General features: G+C 35.9%; 1 protein-coding gene across 14 annotated transcripts in view; it reads right to left on the reverse strand.

The window, feature by feature from the left end:
- The window catches only part of EEA1 (early endosome antigen 1), a 345,249-nt gene that overhangs the window by 62,236 nt on the left and 261,491 nt on the right, over positions 1 to 21,522 (reverse strand). For all 14 annotated transcript variants that reach the window (XM_049884056.1, XM_049884055.1, XM_049884053.1 and 11 more), the window contains 3 exons: positions 17,564 to 17,680; positions 12,670 to 13,008; positions 141 to 290 (listed from right to left, as the gene is read on the reverse strand). In XM_049884056.1, coding sequence (XP_049740013.1) covers positions 141 to 290; positions 12,670 to 13,008; positions 17,564 to 17,680 — 606 coding nt within the window. The remainder of the gene's footprint in view (positions 1 to 140; positions 291 to 12,669; positions 13,009 to 17,563; positions 17,681 to 21,522) is intronic.

Here is a 21,522-nt window from a genome sequence, read left to right on the forward strand (position 1 = left end):
ATAAATGTTTTAAAGATAAAAAATAAATGCCCAATTAAGCTCTTGTCAATGAAAAGATTGATGAACCCTAACAATATTTAAAACGCCTCAAGTCTATCAATAAATTTGCTACTATACACTAATTTGAAATGTTAGTTTACCTGTTCCTCTAAACGAGAAAGTTTGAGCTGTAGATCAGCCACTTGTTGTTCTTTATCCATCAGTTTTTCACTTGAAAGCTGTCTCTGCTCCTTCAACCTACCATGAGCTTCCCCTAGTTGGCGCTCTGTCTCCAAAAGTTTGCTATGTAACTTAAAAAAAGAAAAAAAATAGTATATACATATATTTAAACACATATACCACCATCACTGCCACCACCTACTTTCCAAACTGATTTAGGAAATAATATTGGAATTCCTGTCCTTGAGCGTAGAGAATGTGACCCAGCTCATGTTGGGCTCACAAGAGCTCACAAGGACTCACAAGGACACATCAATTGGGCCCTGAGATAAAAACAGTAAAAAAAAAGTAGATACAATAATCTTGGAAAATATCTTTTAGGGAACCTTTCACATAAGCCAGAACACAAAAGACTTTCCACTCTTAACTTTTTCTATTAACATATAGTGAATAGAAATTTGTTGGACCAATGAAGACCCTCCTGACTCTCCTTTACTGAAACCTGTACCAATGATCATTGAGAGACAACTGAAAATGTAGGATGACAGTTCCTAGCCAATCTGTGAAAAGGTGAAGCTTTCAATGGTTTTGCCCATTTGTAATGTTAATATATATTTTTAATGTTAATATATACTGATGGCTCTATAACCTTCCTTGGACTTAGACAGACAGAGCTGTGGCAGGCTGCTTGTCTGTTTTCCTATTCTTGTTTATTCTGCAATATTCTCTGGACTTGGACACACATGTCTGTGGCAGCATGCTTGTCTGTTTTCCCATTCTTGTTTATTCTGTAATGCTTCTTGGACTCGGGCAGACATGGCTGCGAAACGTGCTTGCCCGTTTGCCCATTCTTGCTTACTCTGTAATATTTCCTTGGACTTGGGCAGACATTAGTTCTGGTAGCATGCTTGCCCACTTCTCAACTTTTGTCTTTTTGAATATATGCCGAATAAAACTTTCTTTTTGCTTCACCGAACTTTGTGATGTTTTTTCCCCTACAACAAAGCAATTTTTTTCCTACCAATATAAGTGCAATATCTTAATTTTGAACATTCTTTGAAAAACCTAAGACCTTATATAGTAATTTTAGCTCCAAAGGACTTTTCATCACATTAAGGTAGTTTTCCTTTTTGTGTTTGCTCTTTTAAAAATATGTAATGGACCAGAGGCTATCATTTGTATATAAGTGTCAGAATCACTTGAGGAACTTCAAATAATAAATCCAAACTTAAAAATTAAGACACTCACGGGATACTTAGACCTACTCGACCATATTTTTACAAGTTCCACAGTGATTCTTGCCAGTTTTCCCTAGATGCGAACCACAAATGACTTCTTACATTGGATATATCCATTACATAGAACCCAAAGCATTTCCAAGTGTTCAAATTGGCACACAATTGCTAAATAAACATATGGAAAAAAAATTTTTTTTTTTTTTAAGTTCTGTGACCCTCATTCATTAACTTAAAAATACCATCTAGTTAAGACTAAAGGAGAACTTTGCCTTAGGACTAAGAACCATCACTTTCTCAAATTCTTCCCTTTCTCCAATACCACCAGGAATAATTTTGCTTGTGGGGAGAAGGGTAGAGAAGCTTTTTCTTTCCCCATTAAAAAAAGAAAAAGTCTGTGTAGATTTGAGAAGAATTGCTGCACAAGCATTGGATAAGTGTAGTACAGAAGAGCTGCGAGGAGATGAGGATGTGAGACATTTGGCAAAGCTCAAGTGCTAAGGGTGCGCCTGTGCACCCGCCTCATAACACAAATCGTATGCATGTGCTCAGGCAGAATTAAAAATTACTAACAAACATTCTATACCATTGCTTCCCATCAAAAGTGTTCATGGAAAATCTGAAATATTAAGAACCTTCAGGTGTGTCATATTTACCCTTATATTGTCTATACTCACATATTTCTCCATAAAAACTCACAGTTGGCTAGGAAAAAGTAAAGTTCTATCAGAAAAGCAGACACCGACTACTTTCCTATGCTATAAAAAACCTGTGGCTATTGGAATATATACTATCCTTAATAAAGAAAACCAGTTAATTTCTAAAGCAAAACATTGCTTCCATCTAACTAAAACAGGAATCAGTAACAGGGAGCACATTTTATTCTTGTCCTTATCCAGTACTCGGACACCTCTCTCCTTTTTATTATTCTCCTCCTTCTTCTGGATTGGGGGCACAAACTAAGGTTCCACAGTATAGCTCTAAACCAGCAAAAAGTGAATTAGCACTATAGCAACTCTCCAAACCTTCTCTTAGACTCACAAAAGAATTAGGCCCAATCCTCATTTGAGAAAACATATGAGGCCTTAAATCTTTCAAGCATTTAAGTGCTTGACATCTTACAAATAGGCATCACCCATCTCTATTTCCTAAATTTGCTGGCTAAGAATTTCCTGACCCTGTTTTACACAGATGATCAGACTTCTCCCCTAGAAAGTTTACATTTTGTATGTTTGAGCTAGAGTCCAGGAATGCATGTTTCTGTAATAAGCACCAGATGATACTTAGTTTCAGGAAAGTTTTGAAATCACTTTGGGAAAACCAACACTTTAAAAATCAACAGTTCTCAACCTCAGCTAAAACCCCCAAAAACACAATCACTGGGAAACTTCTAGACAAGCCCATGACCAGGCCTACATCAGAGAGAGATTCTGATCTAATCAAATCAGAAGTGGAGGCCTTGACACTGGCAATTTTAAAAATCTCCCTAGGTATCCTGATATGCAGTAAGAGTTGAGAACCACTGACTTAAAGACTCTCTGAACAGAAGACTTACTGAGGGGGTTGGGGGATTGGGGGGTGGGAGATACGCACTATAAATGTCATTTATTACTGCATAATTCTTGATAAATACCTGACCTTTATGAGAGAAATCTCAAATTAAAGCTGTCCAAGGGTGGCCAAAGTCACTTAAACAATTATGCTTATACAATTTTGGGATAAATATATCAGAGAAAGAGGTTAAGTTAAGAATAAAAATAATAGTGTTTGAATATTACTAGAATGTTGTTGTTGTTTGCCATCGAGTCGATTTTGACTCATAGTGGCCCTCTGTGACAGAGCTAGACAAAGCCTTAGAGGATTTTCTTGCTATAATCTTTATGGGAACAGTTCACCAGGACTTTCTTCTGCAGAGTTTCTGGGTGGGTCTAAACCACTAACCATCAGGTTAACAGCCAGTCACAAACCATTTGCACCACCTGAATTCCTGACATTATGGAGCTCACAGTTCAATGTTGATAGTAGACAATACATAAGTGAACGAAAGAGTAAATACACAATGTAAAGTGCTATAAAGATGGAAGCAAAAAAAAAAAACAGCTTGCTTAGATAAAGAAGGAGCCAAAAGGATATGGGAAACAGCTATTTAAATACAGTGGTCCTCAAAGGCCTTACTGAGGAAGTGAGTTCTCAGACAGCCATGTAGAAAAGTGAGGTTAAGAAAACTCTAGGAAGAAAAAAAAAAAAACCATGGGCAAGGGCCTAAAGCAACGATGAGTTTGAAGCACTGGTGTGTTTGAAAAAAGATCAACATAGCTTCACAGTGTTATGACAGGAGTTTCAAGACACAGTGTGGGCTATTATTTACACACACACACACACACACACATACACACAACTGGACCAATAAGCAACATCACGGTAAACGGAGAAAAGACTGAAGTTGTCAAGGATTTCATTTTATTTGGATTCATAATCAATGCCCATGGAAGCAGTGGTCAACAAATCAAACAGCATGTTGCATGGGGGTAAATCTGCTGCAAAAGGCCTCTTTAAAGTGTTAAAAAGCAAAGACCTTGAGGACTAAGGTGCGCCTGACCTGTGTCACAGTGTTTCCAATCGCCTCATATACATGTGAAAGCTGGAAAATGAATAAGGAAGACTGAAGAAGAACAGATATATCTGAATTATGGTGCTGGCAAAGAATATTCAATACATCATGAACTGCTAGAAGAAGGAACAAATATGTCTTGGAAGAACTACAGCTAGAATACTCCTTAGAAGCAAGAATGGCAAAACTCTATCTCACGTACTTTGGACATGTTATCAAGAGGGACTAGTCCCTTGAGAAGGGCATCATGGTTGGTAAAGTGGAGGGGCAGCAAAAAAGGGGAAGACCCTCAATGAGATGCACTGATACAGTGGCTGTAACAATGGACTTAAGCGATTGCGAGGATGCGGAAGGACCGCACACTGTTTCTTTCTGTTGAGCATGTGGTTGCTATGAGTTGGAACTGACTCAGTGGCACCTAATAACAACATACACACACACACACATATGTATATACATATATATGTATAGTCGTTGCTGTCAAGTCGATTCTGACTCATAGCTACCCTACTGAACAGAGCAGAACTGCCACATAGGGTTTCCAAGGAGCAGCTGGTAGATTCGAACTACTGACCCTTTTGGTTGGCAGCCAAGCTTTTAACCACTGTACCATGGTATATATATTATACATGGTGTTGTTAGTTGCCACTGAGTCAATTATGTTTTGTATACATGTATATGTATGTATGTATGTGTGTATATATATATGTATGTATGTATATGTACACACAAGTATGTATGCATATATGTATATATATAAAAAAATAAATAAAATACAGGCTCCCTGGGTGGCACAAACAGTTAAACACCCAACTACCAGCCAAAAGATTGGCAGTCCAAGCCTACCCATAGGTGCCTCAGAATACAGGCCTGGTGATCTGCTTCTGAAAGGTCACAGCCTTGAGAACCCTAGGGAGCACAGTTCTACTCTGATACAAATGGGGTCACCATGAATCAGAATTAACTCAATGGCAACTAACAAAACAATATATATAGTATATATACTAACATATGTCTGTCAGTTTGCCATACTGTGGTGGTTCGTGTGTTGCTATAATGCTTAAATTTTGCTGAAGATCATTCAAAAGCACCTGCAGCAGTATATTGACAGGGACCTGTCAAAAATTAAAGCTGGATTCAGAAGGAAACATGGAACCAGGGATATCGTAGCTGATGCCAGATGGATCCTGACCAAAAGCAGAGAATACCAGAAAGATGTTTACCTGTGCTTTACTGACTATGCGAAGACATTCAACTGTGTGGATCATAACAAATTATAGACAATATTGTGAAGAATGGGAATTCCAGAACACTTACCTAATCGTGCTCATAAGAAACACGTACATCGACCAACAGGCAGTTGTTCGAACAGAACAAGAAGATACTTGTTTAAAGTCAGGAAAGGTATGTGTCAGCGCTGTATCCTTTCACCATACTTATTCAATCTGTATATTGGGCAAATAATCAGAAAAGCTGGACTATATGAAAAAGAACGGGGCATCAGGATTGGAGAAAGACTCATTAACAACCTGTGTTATGCAGATGACACAACCTTACTCGCTGAAAGTGAAAAGGACTTGAAGCACTTACTGAGGAAGATCAAAGATCACAGCCTTCAGTGTGGATTACACCTCAACATAAAGAAAACAAAAATCCTCACAACTGGACCAATAAGCCAAAAGGAGAAAAGATTGAAGTTGTCAAAGATTTCATTTACGATTAATATCCATGGAAGTAGCAGTCAAGAAATCAAAAGATGCACTGCATTGGACAAATCTGCTGCAAAAGACCTCTTTATACTATTGAAAAGCAAAGATGTCACCTTGAGGACTAAGATGCTCCTGACCCAAGCCATGGTGTTTTCAATCACCTAATATGCATCTGAAAGCTGGATGATGAATAAGGAGGGCTGAAGAAGAACTGGAGCCTTTGAGTTGTGGTGTTGGCGGAGAGTAATGAATGGACTGCAAACAGAGTGAACAAATCTGTCTTGGAAGTATAACCAGAATGCTCCTTAGAAGCGAGGATGGCGAGATTATGTCTTACATACTTTGGACATGTTATCAGTTCCTGGAGAAGAACGTCACACTTGGTAAAGTGGAGGGTCAATGAAAAAGAGGAAGACCCTCAACGAGATGGATTGACACAGTGGCTGCAACGATAGACTCAAGCTCGGCAATGATTGTAAGGATGGCACAGGACTGGCAGTGTTTCGTTCTGTTGTAGACAGGGTCACTATGAGTCAGAACTGACTGAACGGCACCTAACAACAACAACATGATGCTAGAAGCTATGTTACTCGTATTTCAAATACCAGGGGTCACTCATGGCGGACAGGTTTCAACAGAGCTTCCAGGCTGGTGATCTGCTTCTAAAAATTAATCAATGAAAACTCTATGGATCACAACAGAATACTCGCTCATAGTGCTGGAAGATGAACCCTCTAGACTGGAAGGCACTCAAAATACACAGTGGCTGTAACAATGGATTCAAGCGTACCAATGATCATGAAGATGGTGCAGTAGGACCAGGCAACAATTCATTCTGTTATACGTGGGTCACCATGAGTTGGAGCCAACTTAACAGCACTAACAACAACAACAAATACTATATACAGAAGCTTACATGTCAAAGTAAGAAATACGGATTTAACTCAAATTGTATTGCAAAGCTACTGGAGGGTGTTAAGGAAAGATATAAAATGATATCCTTCATGTTTTAAAAAGATGTCTCTGGCTGCTGTATAGAGAATGGATTAAACTGATAAAAAAGAGAAGGGGAACTTATAGGAAGGCTAATATACCAGGCAGGTAAGCAATGATCCTTAGATTAAGGATGTTGGCAGTGTAGATGGAGAGAAGTAGATGGCTATAAGATATGTTTTGAAGGTAGACTCCAGACAGCATACTGGGAAAAAGAAGGTAAATGGTATCATTTCAAGGTCTTCAGCACGACTGTCTTAGTTATCTACCTAGTGCTACTATAACAGAAACACCACAAGTGGATGCCTTTAATAAAGAGAAATGTATCTTCTCACAGTCTAGGAGGTTAGAAGTCTAAATTCAGGGTGCCAGCTATAGCAGAAGGTTTTTGTCATCAATCTTCCCTGGTCAAGAAGCTTCTCAGCACAGGGACGCCAAATCCAAAGGACATGCTATTCTCCTGGATCTTGTTTCTTGGTGGTATGAGGTCTCCCTGTCTCTCTGCTGGCTTCTCTTTTATATCTCAAAAGAGACTAACTGAAGACACAACCTAATCTTGAAGACAGTCCTGCCTCATTAAAAAAACTGCCTCTAATTCTGCCTTATTAACACCAAGAGGTAGAATTCACAACATGTAGGAAAATCACATCAGATGACAAAACAGTGGACAATCACACAATAATGAAAATCATGGTCTAGCCAAGCTGACACACATTTCTGGGGGATACAATTTGATCCATAACAATGACCTCTCCATTGTGCACAGAAACGTGACTAAATCAAACAGACATATATTTAAGTCTTAGCATAAAAATGTTTGAATAGGCTCTCAAAAATTCCAAATGTCCCTCCGCATACTGACAACCAAATAAAGTTCAATTTCCTCAACCTACTATTCAAGTCTTTACACAATAGTATCAAAAATGGTCTTTTGAGCCACGACAATCCACTACTGTTACACATACCCTATCCCAAGAGCAAATCAGTGCCCCTTCCTGTTTCTTAAAACACTTTTCCGCCATTAGTTTGTTCTTACTAGTCCCTCTACCTGTCTTCAAACTACCAGTTGTCAAAATTCTATCCAATATTCACAATTTCAAGCACCACCTCTCTCTCACAAACTCTTCCTGATCACAAAACTGAATAAACTAACTGCACAGCATGGAGTACTATGGAGAAAAAAAAAAAATACAGGAGAGAGGAATTCTTCTAAATTCCCATAATATATGGATTATTATAATTCCCATATTCTTTGAGATTTACACTATCATTAAAGGTACGTACTACTTCCTATTCATTGCTGTCTCCCCTAGCAAATGAACTATGGTATCTTTGAGAAAGCATAAGTGCACAATTTGTTTATCTGAACTGAAAGTCATATGTAAGTTATTTTTAAATTATTCACTGATATCTCCAAGACTCTGTCTCCTTCCACTATGAGTACATGTATTTATTCACTCAGTCACTGAAACACTTGGTGATTAACAAGCACGTGCCAGGTAGTGAGAATAAAAAAAGAATAAGAAGACACGGTCTTTGCACCCAAAGTATTCAAACTGGTGAAGAAGGACACATGAACAAATTATGATATACTATACTACAGTAAATAAAATGATCAAGATATGTGCATGTGCTTAAGTCATCTTTTTTGGAGGGAGAGGAGCAGTGACAACGTTCACAAAAGGATTTCCAGAAAAGGCACAACTGAAGTAAGTAGCATTTATCAAGGTGAAGACAAACAGGAAGATTATCTCAGGCCAAGGCAATAGAATGACTAAAGCCTCAAAAACAAGATACATCATAACATGTAGGAAAAAACTAAAAACACTTCTCCATTTTTGCAGTGGAGAATAAAAGATGAGCAGCAAAGAGTTAAAGCTGAATAAGTAGGCAGACAAGGTCACTGGAGACACTGCATGCCACAATGAGGCACTTGGACTTAACCCAGTGGGTCATGTGGAACTACTAAAGGGTTTAAAGCACAGTTGGAAGATGCTAAGATTTGCTTTTAAAATATTCAAGTAGATATACGGAAGACCAGTTTGACAGAAATGAGATTAAGGGTAGAAATATCAGACATAGTTTGTTAGAGTGATTTAAGAAAGCAGTGAGTAGGAAAAAGGCAGTGGAAATAGGGATTGAGAGGAGAAGACAAATACAAAAAAAATATCCCTAACTCTTCTGATCTATAATATTATGGAGCTCAGAGTCTAAACTCTAAAACTAGTGATAATATATGTGAAGTACATACTCCCATTCCTGGAATATAGCTAAGGTGCAATAAATTACTATCTCAATTATTATTAATAATGCAGTAGAAAACCATAAAAAGAACTACAGGTAAATGAAGTAGTACTGCCATTTAAGTAACACTATTTGAACATTATCAAAAAAGGGGCTAAGTAGCATTTAAGAGAATAAAATACCTAGGAATCAATCTAACCAGGGATGTGCAGGACTTATACAATGAAAACTCTAAAACATTGCTGAAAGAGATTAAAGACTTAAATAAATAGAAAAATGTTTCATGTTTATGGACTGCAAGACTTAATATTGGTAAAATATCAATACTACTCAAAGCAATCTATAGATTCAATGCAATCCTGATCAAAATTCCACCATCCTTCTGTACAGAAATAGAAAAACCAATCCTCAGCTTTATATGGAATGGCAAGAGGCCCCGAATAGCTAAAGAAATGTTAGAAGATAAGAACAAAGTAGGAGGACTCACATTTACTGATTTTAAAACATACTATATAGCTACAGTGATCAACACAGCCTGTTACTGGTATAGCAACTGACACACAGACCAATGGAAAAGAATTCAGAGTCCAGAAATAAATCCACACATCTATGCTCAAATGATTTTTGACAAGGGTGCTAAGTCTATTCAATGTGGAAAGAAGAGTCTCTTCAATGAACGGCAATGGGAAAATTGGATTTCCACATGCAGAAAAATGAAACAGGATTCATGCCTCACGCCCTACACAAAATCAAATTCAAAATGGATTAAGGACCTAAATGTGCAAACTAAAACCATAAAACTCTTAGAAGACAATGCAGGTTTACATAATGCTGTCAGGCTTAAGTTTTAACAATGGATTATCTAATATAATAACAAAAGTACAAACAGCAAAAGATAAATAAATGGGACCTCACAAACATTAAAAACCCTTGTTCATCAAAAGGCTTTACCAAAAAAGTGAAAAGACAAGCTACCAACTGGGAGAATATCTTTGGAAACCATATATCTGACAAGAATCTAATAACAAAAATATATATAAACTTCAATAACTTACCAACAAAAAGATAAAGAACCCAATCATAAAATGTGCAAGGGACTTGAAGAGGCATTTCACCAAAGAGGATATTCAAGTGGTTACCAAACACATGAAAAGATGCGCACCATCTTTGGCCATCAGAGAGATGCAAATCAAAACCACAATGAGATACCATTTCACTTCCACTAGCTACAGGGTCACTGAATCAACGACAGTGGGTTTGGGGTTTAGGATGGCTAAGATTTAAAAAACAGATAATACCAATTTTGGCAAGGATATAGGGAAACTGGAAACCTTATCTATAGCTGGTAGGAATACAAAAGGAATAACTGTTGTGGAAAACAGTGTGATGTTTCCTCAAAAAACTAAAAATACAATTACCATATGACCTAGCAATTCCACTCTTAGGTACATACCCAAAACACTTGAATGCAGAGACTCAGAGACTTGAACACCAAAGTTCACTGCAGCACTATTCACAATAGCCAAAAGGTGGAAACAACCTAAATGCCCACTAACGGATGGATAAACAAAACGTAGTACACACATAAAATGGAATACTACTCAGCCAGTAAGAAATGAAGTCTTGATACATGCTACAATATGGATGGAGCTTGAAAACATTATACTGAGTGAAATAAGTCAATCACAAAAGGACAAATATTGTACGACCTCACTTACATAAAAAGACGAGAGAAGGCAAACGTATAGACAACAAAGTTTATTAGTGGTTACCAGCTGCAGGAAGGAGGAAAGAGGGGCTAACGGTGATGCAAATATTGTGTTGATTAAAAGTAGGGTTGCACAGTTGACTATTATAATTGCTGTCAGTAAGTTATACATCTATAGAAGTTGAAGTGGCAAAAGTTGTGCGATAGACATACTAGCGACAATGACAAAAAAAGAGAATAGCTGCCAAGGCTGCTTACGTACAACCAAAAGTAAAACGAGATTTGGTTTGGAGGTTTAGGGTCATGGTCATAGGACATCCCAATTAATTGGCCTAATAACATGTTTAGTGCTTCTGTGCTGCCTCCTAGTATGATGCATAGTGCCTGGGTTCTTAAAAGCCCACAAGTGGCCATCAAAGGTACAATAATTGGTCTCTGTTCTCCTGGAGCAACAGAGGAAGGAGAGTCAGGAATAGGAGGATGATGTGGAAAGTGTGGCTAACTGTCTCCATGAACAACTGCCTCCTTTGCCAGGAGATCAGAAGAACAGGATGGTGCCCAACTACCATCACTGAACATTGTGATCAAAGATTCCATAGAAGAATCCTAAGCAAAAGAGTGAAAATACAGAACAAAATTTCAAATTCTCATGGATCCCAGACTTCCTGGAGCCATGAAAGCTGGATGAACCCCTGAAACTCTTGCCCTAAGATAATCTTTAAACCTTAAACTAAAAGTCTTCTTAAAAGTCTACCTAAAACTGAACAATAGTTTAGCTTAACTAGTAAATAATAATGTCTGCCTTAAGCATTACGCTATTTTAAGAATTATCTATATGGGATCAAATTGGTAACAGCAACTTGAAAGGTGAGACAGGAACCACAGGGGGCAGTGAATTTATGTTAATGGAGAGAAACAACTCAGAAGAGGAGGGTGAGAGTGGTTACACAACTCGAAGAATGTAATCAACGTCACTAAATGGTACATGCAGAAACTGCTGAATTGGTGTATGTTTGCTGTGTATATGCTCAACTACAACAACAAAAAATTTATTCGAAAAGGTGACTAAAGATTTTTATCTCCTCCAAATTTCCATGTTTCAACCAATTTTTAATGTTAAAGATTTAACATTAAACTAAAACATTAAAAAATTAAGTTAATGACAAAATCAAAACTTCATTTGATAGCCATTGAACAAAACCCATTTGCTGTTGAGTCAATTATGACTCATAATCACTATAGGACAAAGGAGAACTGTCCCCTAAACTGTAGGTTTCCAAGGCTGTAATATTTTCAGGAACAGACTGCCACATCTTTCACCTGCAAAGTGGCTCATGGGGGTTCCAACTGCTGACATTTCAGTTAGCAGATGAGCGCTTAACCACTACATCACCAGAGCTCCTTTGATAGACATTATAAGTAACTACAAAGGGCAGGAGAAAGATGTGGTAGGTAGACTGCTTCCCTAAAGATTTCTGCCTTGGAAACCCTACAGGACAGTTCTACTCTGTCCTATAGGGTTGCTATGAGTCTGAATCGGCCCAGTGGCAATGGGTTCAGTTTGTTATTTACCTATAAAAAATAGTTGTGTTAGGACTAATTTGTTTTCTTCTTTTAAAATATCTAATTTTTCATAGCATTCATTTTATAAAAATTACTTTTAAAATATAGTAACAAAAAAATAAGAATTTTAAAATTAAAGGATGGTCAAAAATTTGAATTAGAAAACCTAATACCTACTAAGTACTTGCCATGTGCCAGGTCCATTAGAAGCAATTCATAAACACTTCACAACAAAGCTGTAAAGGTTGATAGTACCATTTTTTCTCATCTTACAGATAAGGGAAACAGAAATTAAAGGAAATGAAATTGAACTAGTATGTAACAATTAATAGTCCAAAAGAATGACAATATTTTTAAAAATCAACTATATTATGATCAAATAACCACCAAGCACAGGAAAGAGAAACCCTGGGAGGGATTACAACAAACAAAACTATCCTCTCTTACTTGATTAATTTCACTTTGGAGCTGTAACCCATGCTGTTCCTTTTCTTCTCTCTGTTGTTGCAGCTGTTTAAACTCTGCCTTAAGATGCTGGTACTTGGTTTCTACGTCTGATAATTCTTCTTTGAGTTTCTGAGTAGCTTCTCCTTTTTCACCTAGCTCTGCCTGCATTCTCTGTAGTGAAGACTCAGATGCAGATAGTCTTGATTGAAGCTGCTGACAATCTAGGTCTTTTTGATGAAGGCTTGCCTGTATATTCTTTTTACTCACAGATTCTTCGTTGTATTTCTCCTCTAACTGTGTATAGTCAAGTTCTTTCTTCAGTAATTTTTCAGTCAAATTCTGAAATGTCAATTTAATAATTTATTTCTCTAATATTTTTAATTACTCCAATTATTCATAAAATCTTTAGAGCAATATTAGCTTCTACTAAATGTTTTATCGATATTAAAATAGTGAAAATATTCTAGCCAAGAAGTAAGTTGCTATATGATATAACCATTCATTAATTTATGATTTGATTATTGGTCCTTCACTACATTCCACTAATATAACTTAAGAACTGCCAACAAAATTTTGAAATAAAATAAAAACATTAAAATCTACTGGATTCTTTAGTGTATGCAACATGTTTATATTCTTCCATTTGTATCAAAAATTAAAACTACCCTGTTAAAACCAACTGAAATTGTTTTGAATAATGATACACTACAGAAATTCTAATTTTTGGTTTGCAGTTTCATAATTGGTAAGGGCTTTATCATTCACTGCTCTTGTATCCTGATGCTGCTGAGTCCTTATTCTTGATCTTCTTGACAAAGACCATTATTTAGTGGCACAATGTCAGACCAACTCAAATTTCTAACTATGTAAAAACAATGATCGAAAGATATCACTTACCAGTTTATTTTGTATTTTACTCAATACTACAAAGTTTAAAATATAAAAAACACCCCCAATCAAAGATTTGTATTAACCAGTCCAGTCAAAAGTTAAAGTCTGGTCTTAGGCTTGTTAACAGTGCACATTTGGAGACAACATATATAAACATAAAATATTAATCAGAATTTTGACCCAATTTTCTAAGGAACTAGCCAGAAAAAGAAGCCAATATATACACCTGTTAAGTCAATTAGTTGACATTCATTATACTCACTTATTATATGCATAGGATAGAACAGAACTGCCCCATAAGGATTCCAAGGCTATAATCTTTACGGAAGCAGACTGCCACATCTTTCCCCCACGGAGCGGCTGGTGGGTTTGAACCACCAACCTTTGGTTTAGCAGTCAAACTCTTAACCACTATGCCACCAGAAAAAACCCAAACCAAACCTGCTGCCATCAAGTGGATTCCAAATCAGTGAACCTACAAGGCAGAGTAGAACTGCCCCACTGGGTTTCCAAGGAGCAGCTAGTAGATTAGAGCTGCCAACCTTTCGGTTAGCAGCTCAACTCTTAACCACTGTGCCACCAGGGCTCCGTAAAGACTTATTTAAAAACAACAACAAAAAAAAAAACACTGCCGTCGAGTCAATTCCAACTCATAGCGACCCTATAGGACAGAGTAGAACTGCCACATAAAGTTTCCAAGGAGCGCCTCGTGGATTACAACTGCCGACCTTTTTGTTAGAAGCTGCAGCTCTTAAACACCACGCCACCACGGTTTCCTAAAGGCTGATTAAGGCCCTCCATGATATGGTCACATATTACCTCTCTGACCTCATCCTTGCTACCTACCCTAAACTCACTCTGCTCCAGGCTGACTGACCTCCTTGCTGTCCTTATTATACACCAAGCATTCTCCTGCCTTAGTACCTTTGGATTGGACTGCCTGCTTGGAATGTAAGGCTAAGCAAGGAATCCAAGGTGAGGGCCTCTTTCAAGTCTTTGCTCAAATGTCACCTGCCCAATGAGGCCTACCCTAACCACACTATTTAAAATGACAAATTGCCCTCAAGGAGGACTTTTATCTTGCTTTGCATATTTTTTCCAAAGAACTTGTTTTCTAATTTTATTATTTACTGCATGCATTATTTGCCTGGCTGACCTCATTAGAATGTACAATTCATGACAGTATAGGTTTTTTTTTTTTCACTAAAAAAGTAATGAACAAATGCAAATTGTCAATGAGGCTATAAAGCCATTCTTAGAAACACCTGAAAAATGGAGTTTTAATTCTTATGAAATCCAAATTTCTGGATTCCATGAAGGTTTAGGTAACCTACACAAGCTTTCCCCTGACATGATCTTTGGACCTTATGCCTTGAGAAAACTGGTTTCCTAAAGTCACCTTTGAGTCAAACTATGATCTAGATACCTTAGTAAATACCTTTCGTTTTGCCTTAGGCATTGTGCTCTTTTGAAGAATTATCTATATGCAGTCGGTTTGAAGAAACAGAAATTGCAAGGTTAGGCTAGGGTAAATAGTTATTATATAAACATAGTTCTGGCCCTGTTTCCAAGGTAATGTTGCGTAAGAGAGGTATAAGAGGAGCCTTTGGACTTTCCTCTTTGGAACATTTTTGACTCCCTAGTTGAAATGTTACCCTGATTTGCAAGCTGCATATTAAATAAACTCAAATCAATTTCTATTATTGGCTCACTATGATTTTTGTCTTAACACATTACAATACTGGAAGATATAGAATTAAATTCTAAGAGATAATTATTAACAAAATATTGTGAATTTGTTCCCTATACTCTTGGGTTTTTGGGTTTTTTACTCTCAAAATGCCCGTTTAAGAGAAAAATATAGAAAACTATCTAATTTTTTGAGGCAGGATATAATTTTTACTTCGTTTTCAATCTACCGCCAACATATTAGAAAAAAAACTACACTTTGAGTCTAACTGGTGGGAGGGGGATCAGCAAACTTTTTCCTAGAAGGACAGATCGTAAATTTTTTAGATTTGCAGGCCATTTGGCCTCTGTTGCAACTATTCAACTCCTTCATAACAGCACAAAATAGTAACAGATAATACAAATGGGAGTGGCTATGTTCCCAGAGAACTTTATTTACAAAAACAGGTGGAAAAAAGAAAAAAAAATTGGCCTGCAGGCTTTCAGTTTGTCAACCTCAGTCTAAGTAAAAACATGAGCTTCCTAATTTAACAAACACAAAAACCATGATTATAAGTTCACTAACTTCTTATGAACCATATGATAATATATCTATGATAATATATCAGTCTCTGTTGCAATATATTATATAAAAACATTAATTTTACCAATTCATTGAATGGCAAGTTTTATTTTCCTTCATTATTAATATACTTTATTTCCTACATTATTAATGTAACTAGATTTAAAAAACACTCAACAGAGTTTTTTTCTTTTTTTTTTTAATCACCTATTATGAAACAAAAAACTTGACTTGGTCTATGTCTTTGGTTCCTGAAAGATAGCCTTTGGCATTTCCTAGGTAATCAAGGTGTCATGTTACCTAAAACCATCAGGCAATGCTTAAAATTTTGTGCAAATGAGTAGGGGCTACATAGGCCACACCTGATCAACTAACCTCAGGAAGAGAGGGGGCCATGATTCAATCAATCTTGCACATTCAATGATTCAATCAATTATGGCTATGCAATGAGTCTCCAGTGACTACGCAATGAAGTCAATAAAGGGTTTGAACCGGGAAGTTTCTTGGGTTTCCTGGATTGGCGAGAATGTCTGCTATCAGGAGGGCTCTTGTGTCCCTGAGTACAACAGAAGCCTCACGATGGGACTCCTCCTATACCTCACCCTATACATCTCTTCATTTGTATCCTTTCTGGCTCTAATAAATAGGTAACTGTAAGCATAGATCATTTACATGAATTCTGTGAGTTCCAAGAAATTATCAAGCCCATGGGGGAGTTAGAGCCAGCAGGGGCTGGTATCTGGTTATGTGGCAGTCTGAAGGATTGTGTCCTTTTAACTTGTGTGCTCTGACCTATGTCAGAATGGCTAGGATTAGAGAAGTAGTTACCTGATCTGAAGTAGAGGAAATCATGTATATTTCCAAGGTTGTGGCCAATACCCACTGACCTGCCCTGGGTGGCTGGGGATGAGAGGGAGAAGGGAGCAGCTAGTCCTGTGGACTCCTGTGCCTGAGGTTGGTACCCCTTGACCTGGCCCCGGGTGGCTGGGGATGAGGGAGAGCTGCTAGGATTGGCTGACGAGGAGGATGACAAAATGGGAAGGTGAGGATTAGATGCTTCTCTAGGTGGGAGAAGATTCACGCTGATCCTTACCACACAGCTAACAATAAAATGGGATTTGCCCACTACGTCCCTTGCTTAGTGTACCTATGCATAGTGTAATAGTTATACAAATTTTACCTTCAAAAAACTGATTAGAATTATAGTGAGAATATTTATACACAAACACTTCCAAGGTCAAACACATTTTGTATGGCCAAATTAGAAGACTCATCTGGCTATTACAAGATCAGACAAGAACATACTAAAGATTTTAAGACACTCAGGCAAGATTCTTATTCTGTGGCTCCTTATTAGAATTTAAAACAAGAGTTATCGGCAATAGCACAAGCAACTACTAAGCTAAAATTTTACAGCCAATTACACGCATCTCTTTTTTCTCTCTTTTCTTTTCTTTCTTGACTTCTTCCTTATGTTTTACCAAAATATTAGGTTCAAATTATTAAAGCAAAGCCAACATATTCACCTCACAATCAAATAAAAGACTTTAATAACTCACTGCTCCCCAACCACCAAAAAAGTAAAGATATGGAGGAAAAAAACTGATACTATTACCCCCCTCAAAAATGAAATATTATCTCTTATTCATAAAGGGGAAAAAATGACTTTAAAAATACAGAATAAGTCATATTGCTACTGTGTCAATATAAAAATAAAGTTGCAAGATTAAAATGCAGATTTAAAAATCTCACCTGATTTTTTTGTGTTAATTCATTAACTGAACTTTTAAGTTTTTGTAGCTCTTGCACATACACAGCAACTTCCTGGGGACCTTTGGCAAGTTCACTCCTTAGCTGGCTTATTGTAGCCTAAAAAATAACAATAATAATTAGAGCAAACTGAAAAGAAAAAAGAAATAGTATACAAAGGTTTTAAGATTACATAGATTTTTGTTATTGTTGTTGTTCTTATATTGAAATACTTATATTGAAATAATCCTTAGAAGTTTTAACTTGGCTCTTCATCCTAATACCTCTACTGCTACCCTACATCTTTTTTGGCTGCAAACTAATTTTTTTTAATTGTCCAAGGTGCAGCACTTCACTTACTCAATAATACATGAAATAAAAATGTGGCATCCTACTTTATGTGTCTGAAATAAGCACCAAGCCACATAGCTTGACCCTACTAGCTTTGAAATTGTTCTTTAACCCTCTGAGTTTAAAGAGGATATACAAGTATGTCTACATACACTTTCTACCAATTTCTATAGCATAGCCTTTTCGTTTTACTGTAAAAACATATATGTGCAAACATCTAACAAAGTTTCATCTTGGTGAACACTTTTCTGATTGTAATGAAAACATATTTGTCCAAAGAAGTAAACAAACTTGATGCTCCATATAGTTTCATTAAGCTCGATTATTCTATCATCAGAAATAATAGCTGGGCATGACTTGCTTGAACGCATATGAACATTTTTTTAAAACATGAAAAATTAACATCTATTATCAAAACAATAGTTTTATCAGTTAAAAATAATATAAGATAAAGATAGGTAGCAAAGATCTTAGAAATACAAAATTCCTATACATGAAAGCCTCAGCCAATAGAAAGATATAAGTACTACTTTTTAGGTATGGTTTCCTACAAGCTGCATTAATAAAAGAACTTTGTATTTCTAATATTGCTTACTGGTTTTACTTTTCACATTCTTAAAGTTACAATTATTTCTATTGCCTATATTCTTTGTTACTAATAAACTTTATAATATGGAAAAAACCCATTGCCATTGAGTCGATTCTGATTCATAGCAACCCTATAGGACACAGTAGAGCTGCCCCATAGGTTTTCCAAGTAGTGGCTGGTGGATTCGATCTGCCAACTTTTCGGTTAGCAGCAGTAGCTCTTAACCACTGCGCCACCAGAGCCCCATAATATGGAAGAGATATTAATAAATAAATTCTTTCTTAATACACACCAGCAGTCACCTACATCATGCATTATTACAAATACTGCCTTTGTCTTCGAGGGAGAAAGCTGAGAAGGCTACTAGCTTATTGTGACAGTGACACTATTGCTCAAGATATCTTTTGCTACTCTTCCTCTGGACAGCCAGAGTATGCGGCACACTTTTGTTTTTTCTTTTTTGTTAAGGATCCTCAGTGCTGATATATCTTCATCCATTTACAGTAGCTTCGGTTTTGAGTTTGGAAACAGCCTAATAAACAAGGTAGGCAACTGAACTGAATGATCAAACACTTGGGCTTATTTTATTTTAATAACCAAAAAGTACTGAAACAAATTTTCTTAGGTGTTTTCCAAACTGGTTTTGAAGTTTCAAAAATGTTGTCAGGAATGGCAGCATGTCTGAGATATGTGAATAGCCTTACCTTTGAAGGAGAATATTCATTTGAATGTACTAATTCTGGTACAGTGCAAAGACAATCTGTCACATTACTTCTTAGTTACACCTTAAACATAGTGTTTCAATACAACATAGTACAACTATTTACATGTTTTTTTCACATACCCCAAAGAAGAAAATGTTTATATATTCATGTATTTTCAACTGTGTTCAAGTTAAAGGTGTGCCCTAATATCTTCTGCTTTAAGCTGATCATGTAACTTTGACATGGATATGGGTGCTGTAATTTCAAATTACTACTTCTAAGATCTTTGACTCTCAGAATTATTTTCTGTTAATAACATTATGGATGTTAATAGATATATCAGAAACAATTCAGCTATTTTAAATTATATTTTAATCATGTAGCACAAATGCCAATTTATCACAAAATAATATAAACTATCAATCACATTTAAATCCCTACTTGTAAATATCTTATCAAAGGATTTTCCAGTATCTGACGCATAATATACAGAAACAAATAACAGCTTATACTAAAATGCAAATTATGTGTATATTTCATTGAAACACCATGATTCCATTTCAAAGTTTATAAAATACAGTAAGCCAAATGCAACATTATCTAATGCCTATTTGCTAGTAAACTCCAACATGCAAAAGAAACTAAATAAGGAAAATATAAAGTAAATATGCTCAAAAATATCTTGTTATATTTCATAGCTAAATGTCTTTGTATGTTCTTTAGGTATCAGCATTATGACAGCATTTATAAGAATGTATTAAAGCATTTAATATATATATATATACTCTTTGACCTCCACAAAGAAATTCAAGCTTTATGTGAGCAGGCACCCCATCTAATTCACTTCTGTATTCCTGACACTTAAAATAGTTCCTGGTCCTTAGCAGACACTCAATAAATGCTCCCTAAAGGAATAAATGATTCTACTTCCAAGGAGTTAAGAGCTATTTGTTCCTATGGAAACAGTCTATTAGGCCCTATAAAGCAGTTTGAACTTCCTTGAAGCCACATTATTAAATTCAATATTGAATTTTTACTAAAAAACTTTAAATTACAAAATAATTAAGTAAAAGTATTTCAAGCAACTATTCTGCTGGTACTTCAGAATTAAAATTATTGTTTTAAAGGTCTATCACTATTAGTAAATAATCATCTACGGATGGTTCCAATTCAGTTCATGAGTAAAACAAAAATGAGCATGTTATTCAAGTTCTGAAACTTCCTTAAAACACAAATTGCCATATGATGAGAGAAGGTACCACACTACATTAAGGGTATACGAATATTGAAAAGCCTTCCAAAAACACATTACCTCAAATTTAAGCATCTCCATTAGAAAGCAGAAAAAAAAAATAATAAAATGATAGATGAAAGGTGGAAGTCAGGACTAACATACACACTAAACACACAGTACAAATGTTCACACATACTGCCAAACCTGGTCTCTTTATATTAGCAGACTTTTAAAAGATAAAATCTCTTTTTAATAGCTATGCATGGATAAAATTGAGCTTACTGCATATCTTTATAGCTGTTTTAACTTTTAAAACTGATTCAAATTAATTTACCGGAATATAATGTTTTAAAAATCATTTCCATTAAAGACCACATCAAATATAGGTTGATTACAATTTTGGTAGTTTTAATACTTCAGATTCCTAAACATACTACTTTTTTAACCTTTAAATCCTGAATCTTCAATCTATATAACAGCTATTATTGATATTTGCAGAGTACTTTTGTATGCTTTAGAATAAGTTATTTTTCTATATGCTCTCTAAAATATCTAGACAAAAAAATGGTAAATGAATTCATAGGTATATATTCAACAAAAGTAATGAATACAAGGAAAAAATTTAACAATGCACACCAGATTATCTTCAGCCCTAAGGAGAAATAAGTCATTGCATTTTTAGCTTCTTTAATTCCTTTTAACATTTTTTTCTTATGCCTACATTTAGGTTCAGAAAAAGCAGCAACATAGGTAATAATTTTTTTTTCGTGAGTTCTAGAAAAGAGCTACAATTCACCAATATGCTCAACTGAGAACAAATAGAATTAAATTTTAATAAATTAATAAAATATATACCATATATTCAAAGAGTAAGCAGAAGCTAAAAACAAATGGAATTATAAACAAATAAAAAAGATGAAGTAATTGTTTTTCATATGGAAATGGTATGAGACACACCTCAAAAAAGCTATTGTTCAATACAACATACAATATGGCAAAATAAAAGAATAACAAGTATTAGTTCAAGACTAATAACACAAACTTACTTATAAGGCAATCACGAGACCACCTAAGTAGGAGACAA

This window comes from Elephas maximus, chromosome 4, assembly GCF_024166365.1.
Source record: "Elephas maximus indicus isolate mEleMax1 chromosome 4, mEleMax1 primary haplotype, whole genome shotgun sequence".
Taxonomy (NCBI): Eukaryota; Metazoa; Chordata; class Mammalia; order Proboscidea; family Elephantidae; genus Elephas; species Elephas maximus.